We start from the raw sequence: 19,134 nt of genomic DNA, 5'->3' as shown, positions 1-19,134 counted from the left end.
ACCTTTATTTGAATATGCAAGTCAGTTAAGAACAAATTCTTATTTACAATGAAGGCCTACCAAAAGGCCTCCTGCGGGGACGGGGGCCGGGATTAAACATTATTTAAAAAATAATTATATATATGACAAAACACACATCACGACAAGAGACAACACTACATAAAGAGAGACCTAAGACAACAACATAGCAAGGCAGCAACAGATGACAACACAACATGGTAGCAACACAAAACATGGTACAAACATTATTGGGCACAGGCAACAGCACAAAGGGCAAGAAGATGGCAACAACATAACAGGTATTGTATGTGGAGGATGAGGGCTGCAGTAGATATCTAAGATTGGGGGAGTGAGGCCTAAGAGGGTTTTATAAATAAGCATCAACCAGTGGGTCTTGAGACGAGGATACAGAGATGACGACCAGTTTACAGAGGAGAATAGAGTGCAGTGACGTGTCCTATAAGGAACATCTAAACGCTCGAGAGTACCCTTACCTGCCGATCTATAAGTTATTTCTCCGTAATCTAACATGGGTAGGGTGGTCATCTGAATCAGGGTTAGTTTGGCAGCTGAGGTGAAAGAGGAATGATTACGATAGAGGAAACAAAGTCTAGATTTAACTTTAGCCTGCTGCTTTGATATGTGCTGAGAGAAGGACAGTGTACTGTCTAGCCATACTCCCAATTACTTGTATGAGGTGACCACCTCAAGTACTAAACCCTCAGAGGTAGTAATCACACCTGTGGGGAGAGGGGCATTCTTCTTACCAAACCACAATAGCTTTTGTTTTGGAGGAGTTGAGGGCAGAGAAAGCTTGTTGGACACTAAGAAAGCTTTGTTGTAGAGCATTTAACACAAAATCAGGGGAGAGGCCAGCTGAGTGTAAGACTGTATCATCCACATATAATTGGATGAGAGAGCTTCCTACTGCCTGAGTTATGTTGTTGATGTAAATTGAGAACAGCATGGGACCTAGGATCGAGCCTTGGGGTACTCCCTTGGTGACAGGCAGTGGCTGAGACAGCAGATGTTCTGACTTTATACCCTGCACTCTTTGAGAGCGGAAGTTAGCAAACCAGGCCAAAGACCCCTCAGACACACCAATACTCCTTAGCCGCCCCACAATGATGGTCTACCGTATCAAAAGCTTTGGCAGCACCTCATTGCTTAGAATGAAGGGCAATGGTGACATCATTGAGGAACTTTTAAGGTTGCAGTGACACATCCATGAACTGAGCAGAAACCAGATTGCATAAAAGAGAGAATATGATAGACATCAAGAAAGGCACAGTTGAGTATTGACAAGTTTTTCCAGCACTTGATAAACAGGGCAAAATAGAAATAGGCCTTCCAAGTGATGTGAACCTCCCCAGAGAGGAGAGACAGGTTAAAAAGGTCAGAGATAGACTTGGCAATGGTAGGGAAAGCAACCTTGATCCAGATGATGATTTTTTGGGGTCAAGTTTAAGGAGCTCCTTTAGCACCTCTGACTCGATGACCCCATGCAGGGAAAAACTTTGTAGCGGGGAAGGGGAAAAAGTGGGAGGAGCATTGAGGCTAGTGACATTGGATGGGGTGGGAGATGAGGAAATGGTGGACGGGCAAGGAGGCATGTCTGAGTCAAATAGGAATCCTGATTTAATGAAGTGGTGATTAACCTCTAGCGACGAGTAATCCCGTATCCGGGAGCGTAATCATAGCCTCAAGCGCATTACCATAACGCAACGTTTCCTATTCATGAAAATCGCAAATGAAATGAAATAAATATATTCAAACACAAGCTTAGCCTTTTGTTAACAACACTGCCATCTCAGATTTTCAAAATATGCTTTTCTTTAAAAACATTTTTTTTTATACCCCTTTTTCTCCCCAATTTCGTGGTATCCAATTGTTGTAGTAGCTACTATCTTGTCTCTTCGCTACAACTCCGGTACGGGCTCGGGAGAGACGAAGGTTGAAAGTCATGCGTCCTCCGATACACAACCCAACCAGCCGCACTGCTTCTTAACACAGCGCGCATCCAACCCGGAAGCCAGCCGCACCAATGTGTCGGAGGATACACCGTGCACCTGGCAACCTTGGTTAAGAGTAAGAGTGTAAGAGTATTGATAGCCTACATAGCATTAAGCCTAGCATTCAGCAGGCAACATTTTCACAAAAACAAGAAAAGCATTCAAATAAAATCATTTACCTTTGAAGAACTTCGGATGATTTCAATGACGAGACTCTCAGTTAGATAGTCAATGTTCATTTTTTCCAAAAATATTATTTGTGTTGGCGAAATAGCTCTGTTTTGTTCATCACGTTTGGCTAAGAAAAAGACCGGAAAATGCAGTCACTACAACGCCAAACTTTTTTCCAAATTAGCTCCATAATATCGACAGAAAAATGGCAAACGTTTAGAATCAATCCTCAAGATGTTTTTCACATATCTATTCGATAATATATCAGTTGTGACAGTTGGTTTCTCATCAGAAGCGAACGGAAAAATACTGCAGCTGGAGATTACGCAATAATTGCAACGGAGGACACCAAGCGACCACCTGGTAGATGTAGTCTCTTATGGTCAATCTTCCAATGATATGCCTACAAATACGTCACAATGCTGTCGACACCTTGGGGAAGCGACAGAAAGCCTAAGCTCATTCGTGGCCCATTCACAGCCATATAAGGAGTCATTGGCATGAGGCGGTTTTAAAAAATGCGGCACTTCCTGATTGGATTTTTATCTGGGTTTCGCCTGTAACATCAGTTCTGTGGCACTCACAGACAATATCTTTGCAGTTTTGGAAACGTCAGTGTTTTCTTTCCAAAGCTGTCAATTATATGCATAGTCGAGTGTCTTTTCGTGACAAAATATATTGTTTAAAACGGGAACGTTTTTCATCCCAAAATTAAAATAGCGCCCCCTATATCCAAGAAGTTAAAGAGCTCAGCCATGTGCTTCTTGTCAGTAATAACCACATTAAGGGACATGGGCAGCTGTGAGGAGGAGGGTTTATTCTTGATGTATTTAACTGTTTTCCAGAATTTCTTGGGATTAGACCTAGAGAGACAGAACTGTTCCTTAAAGTAACTAACGTTGGTTTTCTGGATAACCTGAGTGCACTTATTTCTCATTTGCCTGAATGAGAGCCAGTCAGCCTGAGTATGCCTGTGCCGAGCGATTTGCCAAATGCAATTGAGTTGGAGTAACTCTGCAAGATCATGGTCAAACCAAGGGCTGAACCTATTTTTAATTATCATTTTCTTTATGGGGGGCGTGTTTGATAAAAAGAAGGTCCAAGCGTCTTCTACAGAGGGGATCAAGCTGATTCTATACAGTTTTACAGAGACCAGTTAATGAAGGAAGGCTTGCTCATTAAAGGTTTTTAGTACGAGTTTGTGACTAATCAAGACAGGTCACTTCACTGAGAAGCTATTACGAACACAGGCTGTAAAACAGTTGTGCTTTAAACACCACTAAGGTCATTACAGAAAACACCAGACTGATACCTATCAGGATTATTTGTGAGGATAACATTGAGGAGAAGAGCGTGGCATTTACCTGGCTTCCTAATATTCATGCCTGCTATGGGACCCTACTACGGCCCTCTATCAATGGGGGCCGGCCTGAGTGATTTATGGAAGGTTTAAGACATTTTTTGAAAAACGGATTAGGATATACCACTGTGCACCTGGTGATTGAAAATCGGCACCTGGTAACCAAAAACTAAAAATGTCTGGGTGTTTTGGAGTCATAACTTGTGGGTTTAGTATTAATCTGAGAAAGATTTAGGGAGTCCCATTGCTTTAGGACTTGGTCAGATGGTTTAAGCATGTCCCAGTGTAGGTCACCTAGCAGGACAAATGCAGACTCAGTGTAAGGGGCCAGGAGCGAGCTTGAAGGTGCACTGAAGGTGATCCTTGGTAAAGATTACCACACCCTCACCTTTGGAAGATCTGTCTTGCCTAAAAAGGTTATAACCTGGAAGGTTGTCAGTATTCAAAACACGCTTCCTTAACCACGTCTCAGTGATGACCAACACATCTGTATTGGAGCTGTGAACTCACACTTTCAATTGATCCATTTTAGGTAATAAGCTTTTAGTGTTAACGTGCAGAAAACCCAGGCTTTTATGAGAGCAGAAATCAGTGAAGCAGATATCAGAGCACAAGTCAGAATTGGGGCTAGCAACAGTAGATGGGCTGTGTAACCAATAGACAGTCAGAGTCCTGAGTATGGGAACAAACACAATCTGGCCCATGGTTGGGTAAACAAGACAGTTCATAGTCAACAAAGCATGCAGGAGTCATGAGTCAAATAGCAAAATGCACAATATTTAACAACTTTGGGCTAGCCATTGTAAGTTCAGAGTCACTCGCCCCAGAGTCACTCGCTCCAGTGTGTGCTGGAGGCGAGTGAAAGCTTGGGAGAGAGGGGTGAGTGTGGTGGGGGTAGCTGTACCAGACGGGGAGACAGGCCAGGGTAGATGGTGAACAGATCACCAGGTGGAATCCAAGCAGCAGTGCAGCAGGCAACGGGAGTAGGTGTTGTGGTGGTTATTTTCTGTATTATCAAATGAGGAGAGACAAACTTATCACACAAGTCAATTATACTAAATCTGTATTCACTTATTAATAAGGGAGCAGGTCAATACAACACACACATACAAAGTGAATTGATTGAGTGCTCTGCGATAACGATGGCTGGTCGATGACTCACCCGTAGGTGATTCGTTGAAAGCCCCGACACAAAGAATACAACACCTTTTTATAGTGAAGACACACCCTCCTGAATGTTCATAACAAACAACAGGTGTATGGAATCGTCACAACCCCCCCTCCCCCCGTCAGGCACTGATTCTTCTGGCGTCTTCTTTATTATCTTCTTCAGATAGCTTTACAGTTCAAAGTGGATGGCCCATGATAATGTCCCAATTTCAATATCCCATCTGGGCTGCCACCACCTCTACCACCAATTATGTCTTGTCCATTTCCCAACCAATATACCAGCAACATGAGCGTAGTTTTGGAACGGATTTCTCTCAATGCTGACTCCACGTGGACTCCTGTCATACTCCTGAGATAAAAAGCATGAGAGAAAAAACAGTTGACAGTCTCGATTGAAGGCTGTACACTGGTTGTCGGCTCAGACTCAGGTCTCTCGGTAGAAGTGGTGCGGACAGGGCCTTATTGAACGCCTTTGTCACTCTTCTTCAGCCGGTTAGAGGGGGTTTTGAGGTTCACACCGTTCTCGGCCAAATTATCCCTGCTATACATTAAGACACCATCTGACGTCACCTTTCATGATAACCTCGAGATAGGACAGATCAGAACAACAGTTTAGTTCAGTTCATTTCTGATTCTGGAAATCCAGACAAACATTCACTATATGACAAATTATTACTTTGACCAATTATTCCTATTACAAATCTCTAAACATATGTGAAAGAGAATAACAACACATTCTATTGGAACAGTTTTTTTTCAAGTTGGCTTATACTCCCCTCATCGCTGAGCCACAGAATCAGGATGTTAGACCTCTAACCCACCAGGGGAAATCCCAACATTCCAGCAGACTCAATCTGGGAGATTTGTATCGAAACAGAACAGAACAAGCAACACAACAATATACTCCTTCAAATATCACTCAATACACTCTTACATATCACTTGAGGTGTGTAAACTTCAATCCAAACCCTAGAGGACTGGTAATTCCTTGTGTCATGTGTAAAAAAACAAACACTGATGGTTAAAAATAAAACAAAACCATTTCAAATAACAAAATCGAATTAGGATCACTACCCATAACTCCATAAAGATTGTTTTTTATACCCATATGGACATATTAAAATAGACGTAAGACAGCCTACCCTTTATCAAAGGCAACGCCTTCTCCTTCTTCTCGATGGTCCGAATATGGCTATGAACTATAAACTTCATCATAAGTATCAGTATTACAAATTACCTTAAATTCATCATCCAAATGGCTTTCCATTGAAGGCGATCAAACCACACTGGAAAGTCAGGACAGAGGTCGTACAAACCCTTCAAAGAAGTGTTTCTCACTGTATTAGACTAATTCATGAAAAACCGTCAAACATTTCATATCCCAGTTGACATTAAGTTTCCAGTACATTTCTTATCAAAATAATTGTTTAATTAAAACTCAGAAAATAAAGACTTCAGAAAATTGTGTGTGTGTGCCCCTTTAAGATACCTCGGCACTAACCCATATTCATAACTAGTAAGGTGTGTGTGTGTGTCTGTTGTAAACCATATGGCAAAAACAAACAGTTCGGATACCTTTATACTAACAACACTGCAGAATTTCACTCACTGCTCTCCCAAGACCATAGCCTCAGGAAACATTTCAAAGAGAGACAAAATATATCATAAGGTTTTAACCTCAAACAAAACATAATGTTTTTATGCACGGTACTCCCCCAAATCATTAATAGTTTGTTTTAATATATCCCAATGTTTATGTGCACTTAATTTAGCATGCCCTACCCTTAGACACGGCAACATATATCTTGCCAACAAGTATAACAATTCACTCCCATATCATATTATATGACTGGTCTCTCTCTTACATAACCATGTACAATTATCCTGGTATTATTACTAGGAAAGGAAAGGGGGACACCGAAGTGGGAGAATTTACACAATTGGTGGCTGACTAAATACTTTTTTGCCCCACTGTATGTAATAGCTGTTTTGCCTTAGAATTGTTCCTGTTACCTCCCCTAAATGTATTACTTTCTTCTGTCGAAAATGTAGTCCATTTCTTAGCATAAGGAATCCGTGATATTTGATCCCAGGCATCTATTAAAAAGTATCCCACTGCAATCCCGTTAATGGGATGATATGACCACAGCCAGTGAAAGTGCAGGGCGCCAAATTCAAAACAACAAATCTCATTAAAATTCCTCAAACATACATGTATCTTATACCGTTTTAAAGGTAGTCTTGTTGTTAATCCCACTACAGTTTCCGATTTCAAATATGCTTTCCAGCGAAAGCACCACAAACGATTGTTAGGTGACCACCAAACCACAATAAAAACAGCCATTTTCACAGCACAAATAGAGTCACAGAGTCACAAAAAGCACAAATAGAGATAAAATGAATCACTAACCTTTGATGATCTTCATCAGATGACACTCATAGGACTTCATGTTACACAATATATGTGTTTTTTTGATAAAGTTTATATTTTTAGTTTAAAAAATCTCAGTATACATTGGCGTGTGACATTCACTTGTTCCAAAAACATTGTGATTTTGCATAGCCACATCGATTCAACAGAAATACTCATCACAAAGGGAGATGTTAATATAGTTATACACATGGAATTATAGATATACCTGTCCTTAATGCAACTGCTGTGTCAGATTTCAAAAAAACTTTACGGACAAAGCAAACCATGCAATAATCTGAGACTGTGCTCAGAATAATAGTCAAATTATCCGCCATGTTGTAGTCAACATAAACCATAAATGACATGCTAAATATTCCCTTACCTTTGATCTTCATCAGAATGCACTCCCAGGAATCGCAGGTCCACAATAAATGCTTGATTTGTTTGAAAATGTCTGTTATTTATGTCCAATTAGCTACTTTTGTTAGCACGTTTGGAAAACATATCCAAACGCTGGTGCTGGTCGACCATTTTTTCGGACAAAATCTTCAAAAAGTTATATTACAGGTCGAAGAAACATTTCAAACTAAGTACAGAATCAATCATTAGGATGTTTTTATCATAAATTTTCAACAGTTCCAACCGGAGAATTCCTTTGTGTCTTGAGGAGGAACGGAACGTAAGTGGATATCATGTGGAATGCGCTTGACCGGGAAATGGCTGACTGCCAGACACATGGCTCATTCTGCTCTTACTCAGTCCCACAACACAGTAGAAGCCTCATTCAAATTTCTATAGACAGTTGACATCTAGTGGAAGCCCTAGGAAATGAATCTTCATTCATATCGCAATGGGATTTCAATGGGGAATTGTTTGAAAATATACCAACCTCAAATTTAGATTAGTTGAATTGGAAACATTCTTTGATAGTTTCTGATTAATGTTCCTGGGTTTTATAGTTTAGGTAACACCAGTGAATTTAATCAGAAAGGTAATATATTCTAAAATTATAATCAGTTTCCGTTACGTGGAACGGTGTCCAGTCATTAAAGTGGATTGCAGTTAGTTTTGACTATTACGCTGATGAGACAGCATCAACTTTTGAAGGTTCTAGATTTGTTCAACAGGTTTATATTTTTACTAAATTAATGCAACAGGTTGCAATGATTAGATTACCGGAAAGGGGTTATGGGTTTGTTTATTTTAGGTGTTGATTCCACTTAAGGGAACACTGTACAGTTGTGGCCAAAAGTTGCGCTGCTTCAGTGTCTTTAGATATTTTTGTCAGATGTTACCATGGAATAATGACGTATAATTACAAGCATTTCATAAGTGTCAAAGGCTTTTAATGACAATTACATGAAGTTGTGAGTGAGCACACTCCCTTGGCTAAGAAGCAACCCCACACATGAATGGTCTTACAGCCTGCTCGAGGTCAACCGCAGCAAATATATTTTACAACCTCAAGGCTCAATCATTAAACCTTGTATTGAAACCTCAGTTTACTAAAATATTGCATCATTGGAGTGCTATCCAAAAAGAAAACACTAACATATTACCATTTACATACAGTCCACACTCATTAAGTTTACATCAATCCTCCTTATCAATGTCTTTGCCACTGTCACCCATCGTATGGTTTAGAAAACAAAGGAAACCATTCATGATTATTCTCTCCTTACTATCTTACTATCTTTTCTCATGCAACATATTCAAATTATTTTACTACATTAGCTCCGTAATGATAATTATTTTTATGGAAACCCTAGGCATTGTACGACGTTATAAGTTACGTCAAGTTTCCATATTAATTCATATCAACTCTTCTCATACTTCTTCTCATACATCTTTATGTTTCATGTTAAATGTAGTACCCGAATGGAGAAAATCCCAAACAATAAGTGTTTTATAGTTACATCGTTAGGGTAAGTTAACCAAAAGTGGACACACTCCAATCAGTTTCTGAGACAATTCCCCAGCCTTTGTAGACAGTTTAATAATGTTTAAACCTCATCTTTATCAAATGATCCATAAAAGGGACCAACTCTTTCCCCCACCCTGACGTATGTCTACGTCTTGGTGCGCAAGTTAGTATATGAATATTAGTGCAATTATTATTTTAGCAAATCTCTAGTAATCAATTATGCACACATACAATTAATCAATTTCATATATTCACAGAATCCATATAGAACGTTTAGAAATTAGGTACTCACAGCAAACCTCCCAGCGGAAAAAACGGAAGTTACCTGGACACTGCCCTGCCCGGTCATGGGATCCTAGATGGTTCTCTAGCCTCCCAGAAACTGTAGAATTGCTGCTATTATCTAAAATAACATCCCGCTCTCAATACCACCCCGAGATATTCTATGATGGGCAGTGATGGACGGAACCCCAAGATAACGTTATATCAAAACTTATTATCCAAATTTCAATCATCTTATTATGCAGATGTCTATATCCTATTATCCGAACTTAAGATGAACACTTATTTCTTCCCTCACACACTCTTGTATCACATTCGCAGAAAACACAAACAAAAGACCTCGCCCCTGCAGACCACAGCAATCTCCACTGTGATAAAATCAGTGTCAGGACGGCTTTAACATGCTGTCCACACCGCGAGCGTTGCTGAAAAATCCAAGTTCATCTAACTCCAAATCTCTCTTTTTTTTACCACCCCTTTTTCTCCCCAATTTTCGTGGTAGTAGTTACTGTCTTGTCTCATCGCTGCAACTCCCGTACGGACTCGGGAGAGGCAAAGGTCGAGAGTCATGCATCCTCCGAAACACAACCCAACCAAGCCGCACTGCTTCTTGATACAATGCACATCCAACCCGGAAGCCAGCCGCACCAATGTGTCGGAGGAAACACCGTACACCGAGCGACCTGGTCAGTATGCACTGCGGCTAAACCCTCCCTAACCCAGACGGCACTGGACCAATTGTGCGGAGCGGAGTAGCCGAGTAGGTTGAGAGCAGCTTTAAGTTCCTTGGTGTCCAAATCACTAAAGACTTAAAATGGTCCTAACACACTCACACAGTTGTGAAGGAGTGACCGCACCTCTTCCCCCTCAGGAGGTTGACATGGGCCCTCAATTAGTATTTGGTAGCCTTGCCTTTAAATTGTTTTATTTGGGTCGAATGTTTCGGGTAGCCTTCCACAAGCTTTCCACAATAAATTGGGTGAATTTCGGCCCATTCTTCCTGACAGAGCTGGTGTAACTGAGTCAGATTTGTATGCCTCCTTGCTCGCACACGCCTTTTGAGTTCTGCCCACAAATCTTCTATAGGATTGAGGTCAGGGCTTTGTGATGGCCACTCCAATACCTTGAATTTGTTGTCCTTAAGCCATTTTGCCACAACTTTGGAAGTATGCTTGGGGTTATTGTCCATTTGGAAGACCCATTTGCGACCAAGCTTTAACTTCCTGATGTCTTGATATGTTGCTTCAATATATCCACATAATTTTCATCCCTCATGACGCCATCTATTTTGTGAAGTGCACCAGTGTCTCCTGCAGCAAAGCACCCCCACAACATGATGCTGCCACCCCATGGTTCATTGTTGGGATGGTGTCCTTTGGTTTCCAAGCATCCCCCTTTTTCTTCCAAACATAACGATGGTCATTTTGACCAAACAGTTCTATTTTTGTTTCATCAGACCAGAGGACATTTCTCCAAAAAGTCCGATCTTTGTCACCATGTGCAGTTGCAAACCGTAGTCTGGCTTTTTTGTGGAGGTTTTAGAGCAGTGGCTTCTTCCTTGCTGAGCATCCTTTCAGGTTATGTTGATATAGGACTCGTTTTACTGTGGATTTAGATACTTTTGTACCTGTTTCCTCCAGCATCTTCACAAGGTTCTTTGCTGCTGTTCTGGAATTGATTCGCACTTTTCGCACCAAAGTACGTTCATCTCTAGGAGACAGAATGCGTCTCCTTCCTGAGTAGTATGACGGCTGCGTGGTCCCATGGTGTTTATACTTGCGTACTATTGTTTTGTACAGATGAACGTGGTACCTTCAGGAATTTGGAAATTGCTCCCAAGGATGAACCAGACATGTGGAGGTCTACAATTTTTTTTCCTGAGGTCTTGGCGGATTTCTTTTAATTTTCCCATGATGTCAAGCAAAGAGGCACTGAGTTTGAAGGTATGCCTTGACATACATCCACAGGTACACCTCCAATTGACTCAAATTATGTCAATTAGCCTATCAGAAGCTTCTAAAGCCATGACATAATTTTCTGGAATTATCCAACTTAGTGGATGTAATCTTTTGACCACTGGAATTGTGATACAGTGAATTATAAGTGAAATAATCTGTCTGAAAACAATTGCCAAACTATTAGTTTGAACAAGTTAACAAATGTGTGGAGTGGTTGAAAAACGAGGTTAAATGACTCCAACTTAAGTTTCTGAAAACTTCCAACTACAACTATACTTCCGTCACTCCATTATCCCTGCACATTGTAAATATGGTATTGGAACTGACCCTGTATATAGTAGGCTTACTTACTTACTTACTTACTTACCTATTGTGTTCTTCAATCTTTCTTGTTTTTTCACGTTTTTTGTCTTGTAGTACATTGTTATTGGGTTTTGCGTTTTCAGGAAAGGCATTTCACTGTACTTGTGCATGTACCATTAAAACTTAACTTGGATGTATCATGTATCCAAATAAATGTCACTAGAAAACAGCTTAAATTCTTGACGCTACCCATCCCTGTGGCCGGATTATTTTCGTCAGCAACCGCTGAATAGCATAGTGCCACAGTCAAATAATATTACTAAAAAATATTCATATTCATGAAATCCCGAGTTGCAAAACACAGTTTAGCCTTTTGTTAATCCACCTGTCGTCTCAGATTTTGAAATTATGCTTTACAGCGAAAGCAATCCAAGCGTTTGTGTAAGTTTATTGATAGCCTAGCATAGCATTATGTACACTTAGCATCAGGAAGCTTGGTCACGAAAATCAGAAAAGCAATCAAATTAACCGTTTACCTTTGATCTTCAGATGTTTTCACTTTCTAACTGGTGAGACTCTAAAACTGTTTGAATCATGTCTGAGTATAACATAACTTATGTAGCAGGCAAAACACTGAGGACTAACAGTTCAGATTTTTTTTTTTTAGGTCTTACAACGAAAGCAATCCAAGCGTTTGTGTAAGTTTATCGATAGCGTTGCAAAACATTATGTACACTAAGCATTAAGTAGCTATGTCACGAACATCAGAAAAGCAATCAAATGAATCGTTTACCTTTGATGATCTTCGGATGTTTTCACTCACGAGACTCCCAGTTACACAAATGTTCCTTTTGTTCCATTAAGATTATTTTTATACCCAAAATACCTCTGTTTGTTTGTCGCGTTATGTTCAGAAATCCACAGGAAAGAGTGGTCACGACAACGCAGACGGAAATTCCAAATAGTCTCCGTAATGTCCACATAAACATGTCAAACGTTTTTTATAATCATTCCTCAGGTTGTTTTTAAAATGTATATTCGATAATATATCAACCGAGTGTGTAGGTTTTTCAATAACACCGGGTGGAACAATGGGCGCTTTACTCTGTAGCGCAAAAATTCACTCTGAAAGCCCCCACCTATCCACTTACGCAATGTGATCTTTCACGCTCATTTTTCAAAATAAAAGCCTGAAACTATGTCTAAAGACTGACACCTTAGGGAAGCCATAGAAAAAGGAATCTGGTTGATATCCCTTTAAATGGAGGATAGGCATGCATAGGAACAGAAGGGTTTCAAAATAAGAGGCACTTCCTGATTGGATTTTCCTCAGGGTTTCGCCTGCTATATCAGTTCTGTTATACTCACAGACAATATTTTGACAGTTTTGGAAACTTTAGAGTGTTTTCTATCCTAATCTGTCAATTATATGCATATTCTAGCATCTGGTCCTGAGAAATAGGCCGTTTACTTTGGGAACGTTATTTTTCCAAACATAAAAATAGTGCAATATAGCAAGAGATAGGAACGTTGCCAGTCTGCATAGCAATCGAACAAATCAAAGTCCGCTTCTCTAGCAACATTTCAAATCGAATGAATGACCATTCTGCTTCTCGAGCAACCTAACCGATAGAATTAACGACCAGGTTTAGTGAAAGGATGAAATAGTAGGACTTATCAAAATGAAAATATTCATGAAAACATTCAATTTCTTTTGTCGAATGTGTGATTTAGTATTGTTTTCTTTGGCAACCTTGGTATAAGCGGGATAAACGCCTCCTCTGTACATTCTCTGGAACAAAGAAACTCCACGGAGGGACTCCGCTGTGCGTCGTCCTTACCACGTCGTCCATTATTTCCAGATCATGTACACAACGTTTATCCCTTACCTATTACGTTATCCGGCAAGGTATTACATGAACAGGTTTTATTACATAAAAAATGTGAAAGTTACGCTATTACTTTTTATTATTACAATAACCAGTGTTATTACATGAACTGTTACAGAGCGGTATGTTGAGACGGGTATGAATTTACAAGGAAGCCAAGAGGTTATCCTACGTTGTCTGATTTTCTGTATGATAATAATGACGATGATGATGATGATGAATTTTATTTTGTAAAGTGGTTCCTTGCATAAAGCATCAACATGAATTGAATTGAAAACACAGTCCCTCCCAGTTTAGAGTAGCTGAACTGGCTAATTTCGCCAGTCGTCGAAAAACATTCAGGCGACAGAATGATTACAAGCTGACCTATCAATGCACTGCCCTACCATTTGTATGGCTCTTGTTTAGATCTCACACATACTCATTGTGGATTTTTATATTGAAACCTCAACCAAACTGCCACGTTCAATTGCAGCACTATCCACTTACAACATGCAATCAGGGAGACCGTCACTACACCCCCAGATATAATACAAGAGTTTTAATTAAGCATGAATGAGTGTGCACTTGAGCATGCATAATTTCTGTCTATTTTTCTGCATGTCTGTGTGTAAACTTGCATAATGCATGCGCCTGTGTTTCTGTGTAGATCAGTGAATGTGTGTCTGCATGTTTGTCCATGTCTGTGTCTACCTGTCCACATAACTGCATATTAACCTGTGGTGGCTGGTGGCACTTTACATCGGAGGACAGGCTCATAGTAGGACTAATGGCTGGAACGAAGTTAATGGAACATGTGTTTGATACCATTCAATCGATTCCATTCCATCCACCATTACTATGAGCCGTCCTCCTCTCACCAGCCTATACTGATGATTTAATCAATGTAATACATAATGATATAATCAATGTAACAGCTACTAATTCATGTGTCCCTCCCAGGCTGGGAAGAAGTGTGAGGAGGCGCGTCAGGAGAAGGAGGCCATGGTGATGAAGTATGTTCGCGGGGAGAAGGAGGCTCTGGACCTGCGCAGGGACAAGGAGGGGCTGGAAAGGAGGCTGAGGGAGGCCACCAAGGAGGTGGACCGCCAGGCCCTCAGGGGAAACAGTTTGGCCCAGGAGAAAGGCCGGCTGCAGCAGCTCCACGACGCCAAGGTAACGCAGGGTTAATGTTTAAGCAACAAAGTTCCACATGTTCAGCTGCTGAGGTGGCGCTGGTGCAATATTAGATGGACTTTCTGACACCGCTGCTTTATTTGCACTGGAAAATCTATTTTAGCAAGAGTCTTTCATATTTATTGTAGGTAATTGGAAGGAGTCTGCTCAAAGGCTTTTGATGATGATGAACATGATAGTGGTGGAATGTTTTTCTTTGTACCTGCTGCTTTTTGCATTATCACAACTTGTGCTTTTTACTGAAACTTTACTGCTGACCATAACAGTGGACTAATGAACAAAATACTGAAATATGTTTTTTGAGTAAAGTGATCCTTTAACATGAATTACAAATTAAATGGCATACCGTGCCTGTTACATCCTAATGGGATCCATATCTTGTTGTCCTCAGGAGGGAGAGGTGAGCAGGCTGAATCGGGAGTTGGAGAACGTCAAGGAGGGGATCAACTCTCACCTCATCAAGGTCAAATGGGCCCAGAACAAGCTGAGTAGTGAAACCGAGGCCCATAAGGTAAGACCAACTGCATTTTTTACACTATTAAATAGTAAGGCGACAGCCACAAAGAATGAAAGTGGATGAAATCCTACATGCGTTCTTCAATTGTCTATTTTTGTCTGTCAAAAGTTCAACTCAAGTTTATTTTTGGACAACTAAAAAAGCAGACATCGTGTTTTTTGATAGACAATCATCTCCGTTGATGATCAACGGATGACTCCCATTGAAAAACCATTGGCTCAATCTGTGATTTTCAGACACAGAATCGCTGTGGTCAAAGCCTGAATATTAATCGCATCAGAACAAAAGTTAAAAGACAGAGAGAAACATGATGGAAGTGGCAGAAGAATAATAGTCTACACTATTATACGCCCAAATACAGTATGATTGTGTGTGACTTAGTTTATGATTTTCAAGGGCATTATGAATTTGCACTATTTGTATAATGGAGATTTAAAAACAAATTCAAGATTTTAATCAAATCAAATTGTATTTGTCACATACATGTGTTTAACAGTTGTTATTGCGGTTGTAGCGAAATGCTTGTGTTTATAGCTCTAACAGTGGAGTAATATCTAATAGTAATACCAATCAATTTCACAACAATACACACATCTAAAGTAAAGGAATTGAAATGAAGAACATCTAAATATTTGGGCGAGCAATGTCAGAGCGTCATAGACACAGTAGAATAGTATAGAATTGTGTGTGTGTGTGTGTGTGTGTGTAAAATGCAAAATATGTAAATGTGATTAAAGTGACTACTGTTCCATTATTAAAGTGGCCAGTGATTCCAGGTCCATGTATAGAGGGCAGCAGCCTCTAAGGTGCTAGTGATAGCTATTTAACAGTCTGATGGCCTTGAGATAGAAGCTGTTTTTCAGTCTCTCGGTCCCTGCTTTGATGCACCTGTACTGACCTCGCATTCTGGATGATAGCGGAGTGAACAGTCAGTGACTTGGGTGGTTGTTGTCCTTGATGATCTTTTTGGCCTTCCTGTGACATCGGGTGCTGTAGGTGTCCTGGAGGGGAAGATAGTTTGCCTCTGGTGATGCGTTGGGCAGACCTCACCACCCTCTGGAGTGCCCTGCGGTTGTGGGCGGTGCAGTTGCCGTACCAGACGATGATACAGTCCGACAGGACTCTCTCAATTGTACATCTGTAGAAGTTTGAATGTTTTAGGTGCCGAGCCAAATTTCTTCAGCCTCCTGAGGTTGAAGAGGCACTGTTGTGCCTTCTTCGCCGCAGTTTGTCATTGACGTGTTCGCCAAAGAACTTGAAGCTTTCCACCTTCTCCACTGCGGTCCCTTCGATGTGGGTAGGGGGGTGCCTGAAGTCCATGATCAGCTCCTTTGTTTTGTCGACGTTGGGTGAGAGGTTATTTTCCTGACACTATACTCCCAGGGCCCTCACCTCCTCCCTGTAGGCCGTCTCGTAATTGTTGGTAATCAGGCCTACTACTGTTGTCGTCTGGCAACTTGATGATTGAGTTGTAGGCGTGCATGACCATGCAGTCATGAGTGAACAGGGAGTAAAGGAGGAGGCTGAGCATGCATCCTTGTGGGGCCCCAGGGTTTAGTATCAGCAATGTGGAGGTGTTTTTTTCCTACCTTCACCACCTGGGGGCGGCCCGTCAGGAAGTTCAGGACCCAGTTGCACAGGGCGTGGTTCAGACCCAGGGCCTCTAGCTTAATGATGCACTTGGAGGGTACTATGGTGTTGAATGCTGAGCTATTGTCCAGATGGGATAGGGCAGTGTGATGGCGATTGCATTGTCTGTGGATTTATTAAGGCGGTAAGCAAATTGAAGTGGGTCTAGGGTGTCAGGTAAAGTAGAGGTGATATGATCCTTGACTAGTCTCTCAATCTTAAAAAAAAAAAATGTTTACCTTTGTTTATCCAGTTGAGAACAAGTTGTCATTTACAGCTGCGACCTTGGCCAAGATAAAGCAATGCGACATAAACAACAACACAGAGTTACACATAAACAAACGTACAGTCAATAACACAATAGAAATGTCTATGTACTGTGTGTGCAAATGCAGAAGAGTAGGGAGGTAAAGGCAATAAATAGGCCATAGAGGTCTTTACGTGTTTTGGATACTTTTATTTTTCCACATTGTTGTACAGAGCTTCTACCATACTTATCATATCCACGTTCAAAATTTAAAAAGTCAATCGCATATCTGAGCTATCTTTTTGCAGGTGTATGGTAACAATGAGATACAGTGCATTCGGAAAGTTTTCAGCCATATTCTCTTTATCCACATTTTGTTACATTTTGCCTTATTATTTTTTTTTGCCTTATTGAAAATATCTTTCTGACAAAATTAGAAGTGTGTAATATCTGAAAATGTAGCTAGCTAGACTCTCTTACCTGTATAAATGGATGGACGTTTCTCTGTCACGGATGTCATAGTTGCGCTTAGTTTGAAGATGTAATCCGGAGACAGGTGTTTTATACAACAGCCCATCTCCTTAGCTATCATACTCTAATTCCACTGATTTCAAAACTCGGTCCTCCAGAAAGTAGAGAGCAACAGTTATGCTGTTCTACTACGTGATATCTTTCAAAAAAGCTTGCGACATGGCAGACCAATCCAAACTCATCTCTCGGCATGTCTTTCCCACTCATCTCGGCCAATCATGACTAGCCGAATGGTTGCTGGCTTTTCCCGTGGCTAAACCAACTAAAATGTATGTTGAAATGGCGCTGCTGTGAAGTTGTGACGCACGACATACGCCTAGTTTCCTGAAACAAGTCACAAATATCAATCAAGTCAATGACTATATAAAATTTTGGCACTTCTGTCCACATCAAATTTTCAGCAAAACAAAAAGCCCAATCACACAATTGTCCCTCACATGCTCTGCCACAGGTGAAAGCCATCCCTTCACACTCATTAGTGGGACTAGGTCCCCATCTACTGGCCTTCATGAATATTGTACCCAAGGGAAAGCTCAAACTAATGACTGTTTATAGGCAGAGTTTCTTGTACATGATGAAGCAGTTGGTCACAGCAATGTCAATGAGATGGTAAAACAGGGTCCTGTGCCATCTCTTAGTCTTGTGGTGCGCAGAGTAGTACTGTAGTGTTCATCCACCTGGTAAGGAAGAGGTTGCCATCTCTGTCCACCTCAGTGGGGTTGGTTGACTCGTCTGGCTCATCTTATCATCTTGACTAAAAGAAAAATAGATTTAGGAGTTAGTTCAACATTGTAAAAATTGCCACATTTCAAAAGCAGAAAATCCTTCAAGACAAACATTCATACTTTTTAAACTAAATGATCTACCATTCCCCATAGGAAATAGAGCTTTGAAAGGTAAGAATGTTATAGCCTGCGTGCGCTATGCTATTGTTTTGTTAGAGTGGTAGGGGAAATGTAGCATTGTCCTACTAGGCTACATTCAATGTTTATTTTCTGTGCTGTAGCCTATCATGATGTAGGCTTATTCCAATATAAAATAAACCCTGTATCACCAAGTGCGTTTATTTTTAATATCAACACAGTAGAGTAATACTGTGGGGTTGGGGGAAGTTCTGTGCTGTAAAATATAACATACTAGGCTACATTGTTTATTTTCTATGTTGTAGCCTATCATGATGTAAGCCTATTTCAATATAGAATAAACTCTTATCACCAAATGTGTATATTTTCATATACAATTGTATTTATCAATTAAAAACCTCTCAGATTTCCGCCTAAATAGACATACCCAAAAGTAACTGCTATTCATGTGTAATTACATGATTCTGACATGAATATAACTTGGTATATTTGGAAAGATTATGAGGAAATGATCAGAAGATCGGTAGGAGTTATATAGGAGTTACATAGTTGTGGATACACAAGATTAAGCACACACAAAATATATTTTATTTTCAGAGTCATCATTTTGTTTGCAAGCCATAAGTGAATTATTGATGCCCAGAGCTGGAAACACATCAGATGGCTTCCACAACATGTGAACAATATCA

General features: G+C 40.5%; 1 protein-coding gene across 2 annotated transcripts in view; it reads left to right on the top strand.

The window, feature by feature from the left end:
- Positions 1-19,134, top strand: part of ccdc186 (coiled-coil domain-containing protein 186) — a 1,196,038-nt gene that overhangs the window by 28,983 nt on the left and 1,147,921 nt on the right. For both annotated transcript variants that reach the window (XM_024387342.2, XM_024387343.2), the window contains exons 5-6: positions 14,425-14,637; positions 15,050-15,169. In XM_024387342.2, the coding sequence (XP_024243110.1) occupies positions 14,425-14,637; positions 15,050-15,169 (333 nt within the window). The remainder of the gene's footprint in view (positions 1-14,424; positions 14,638-15,049; positions 15,170-19,134) is intronic.

Source organism: Oncorhynchus tshawytscha, linkage group LG25, assembly GCF_018296145.1.
Source record: "Oncorhynchus tshawytscha isolate Ot180627B linkage group LG25, Otsh_v2.0, whole genome shotgun sequence".
NCBI lineage: Eukaryota > Metazoa > Chordata > Actinopteri > Salmoniformes > Salmonidae > Oncorhynchus > Oncorhynchus tshawytscha.
The sequence above is the reverse complement of the archived record's forward strand: the minus strand, read 5'-3'. Positions and strand labels throughout refer to the sequence as shown.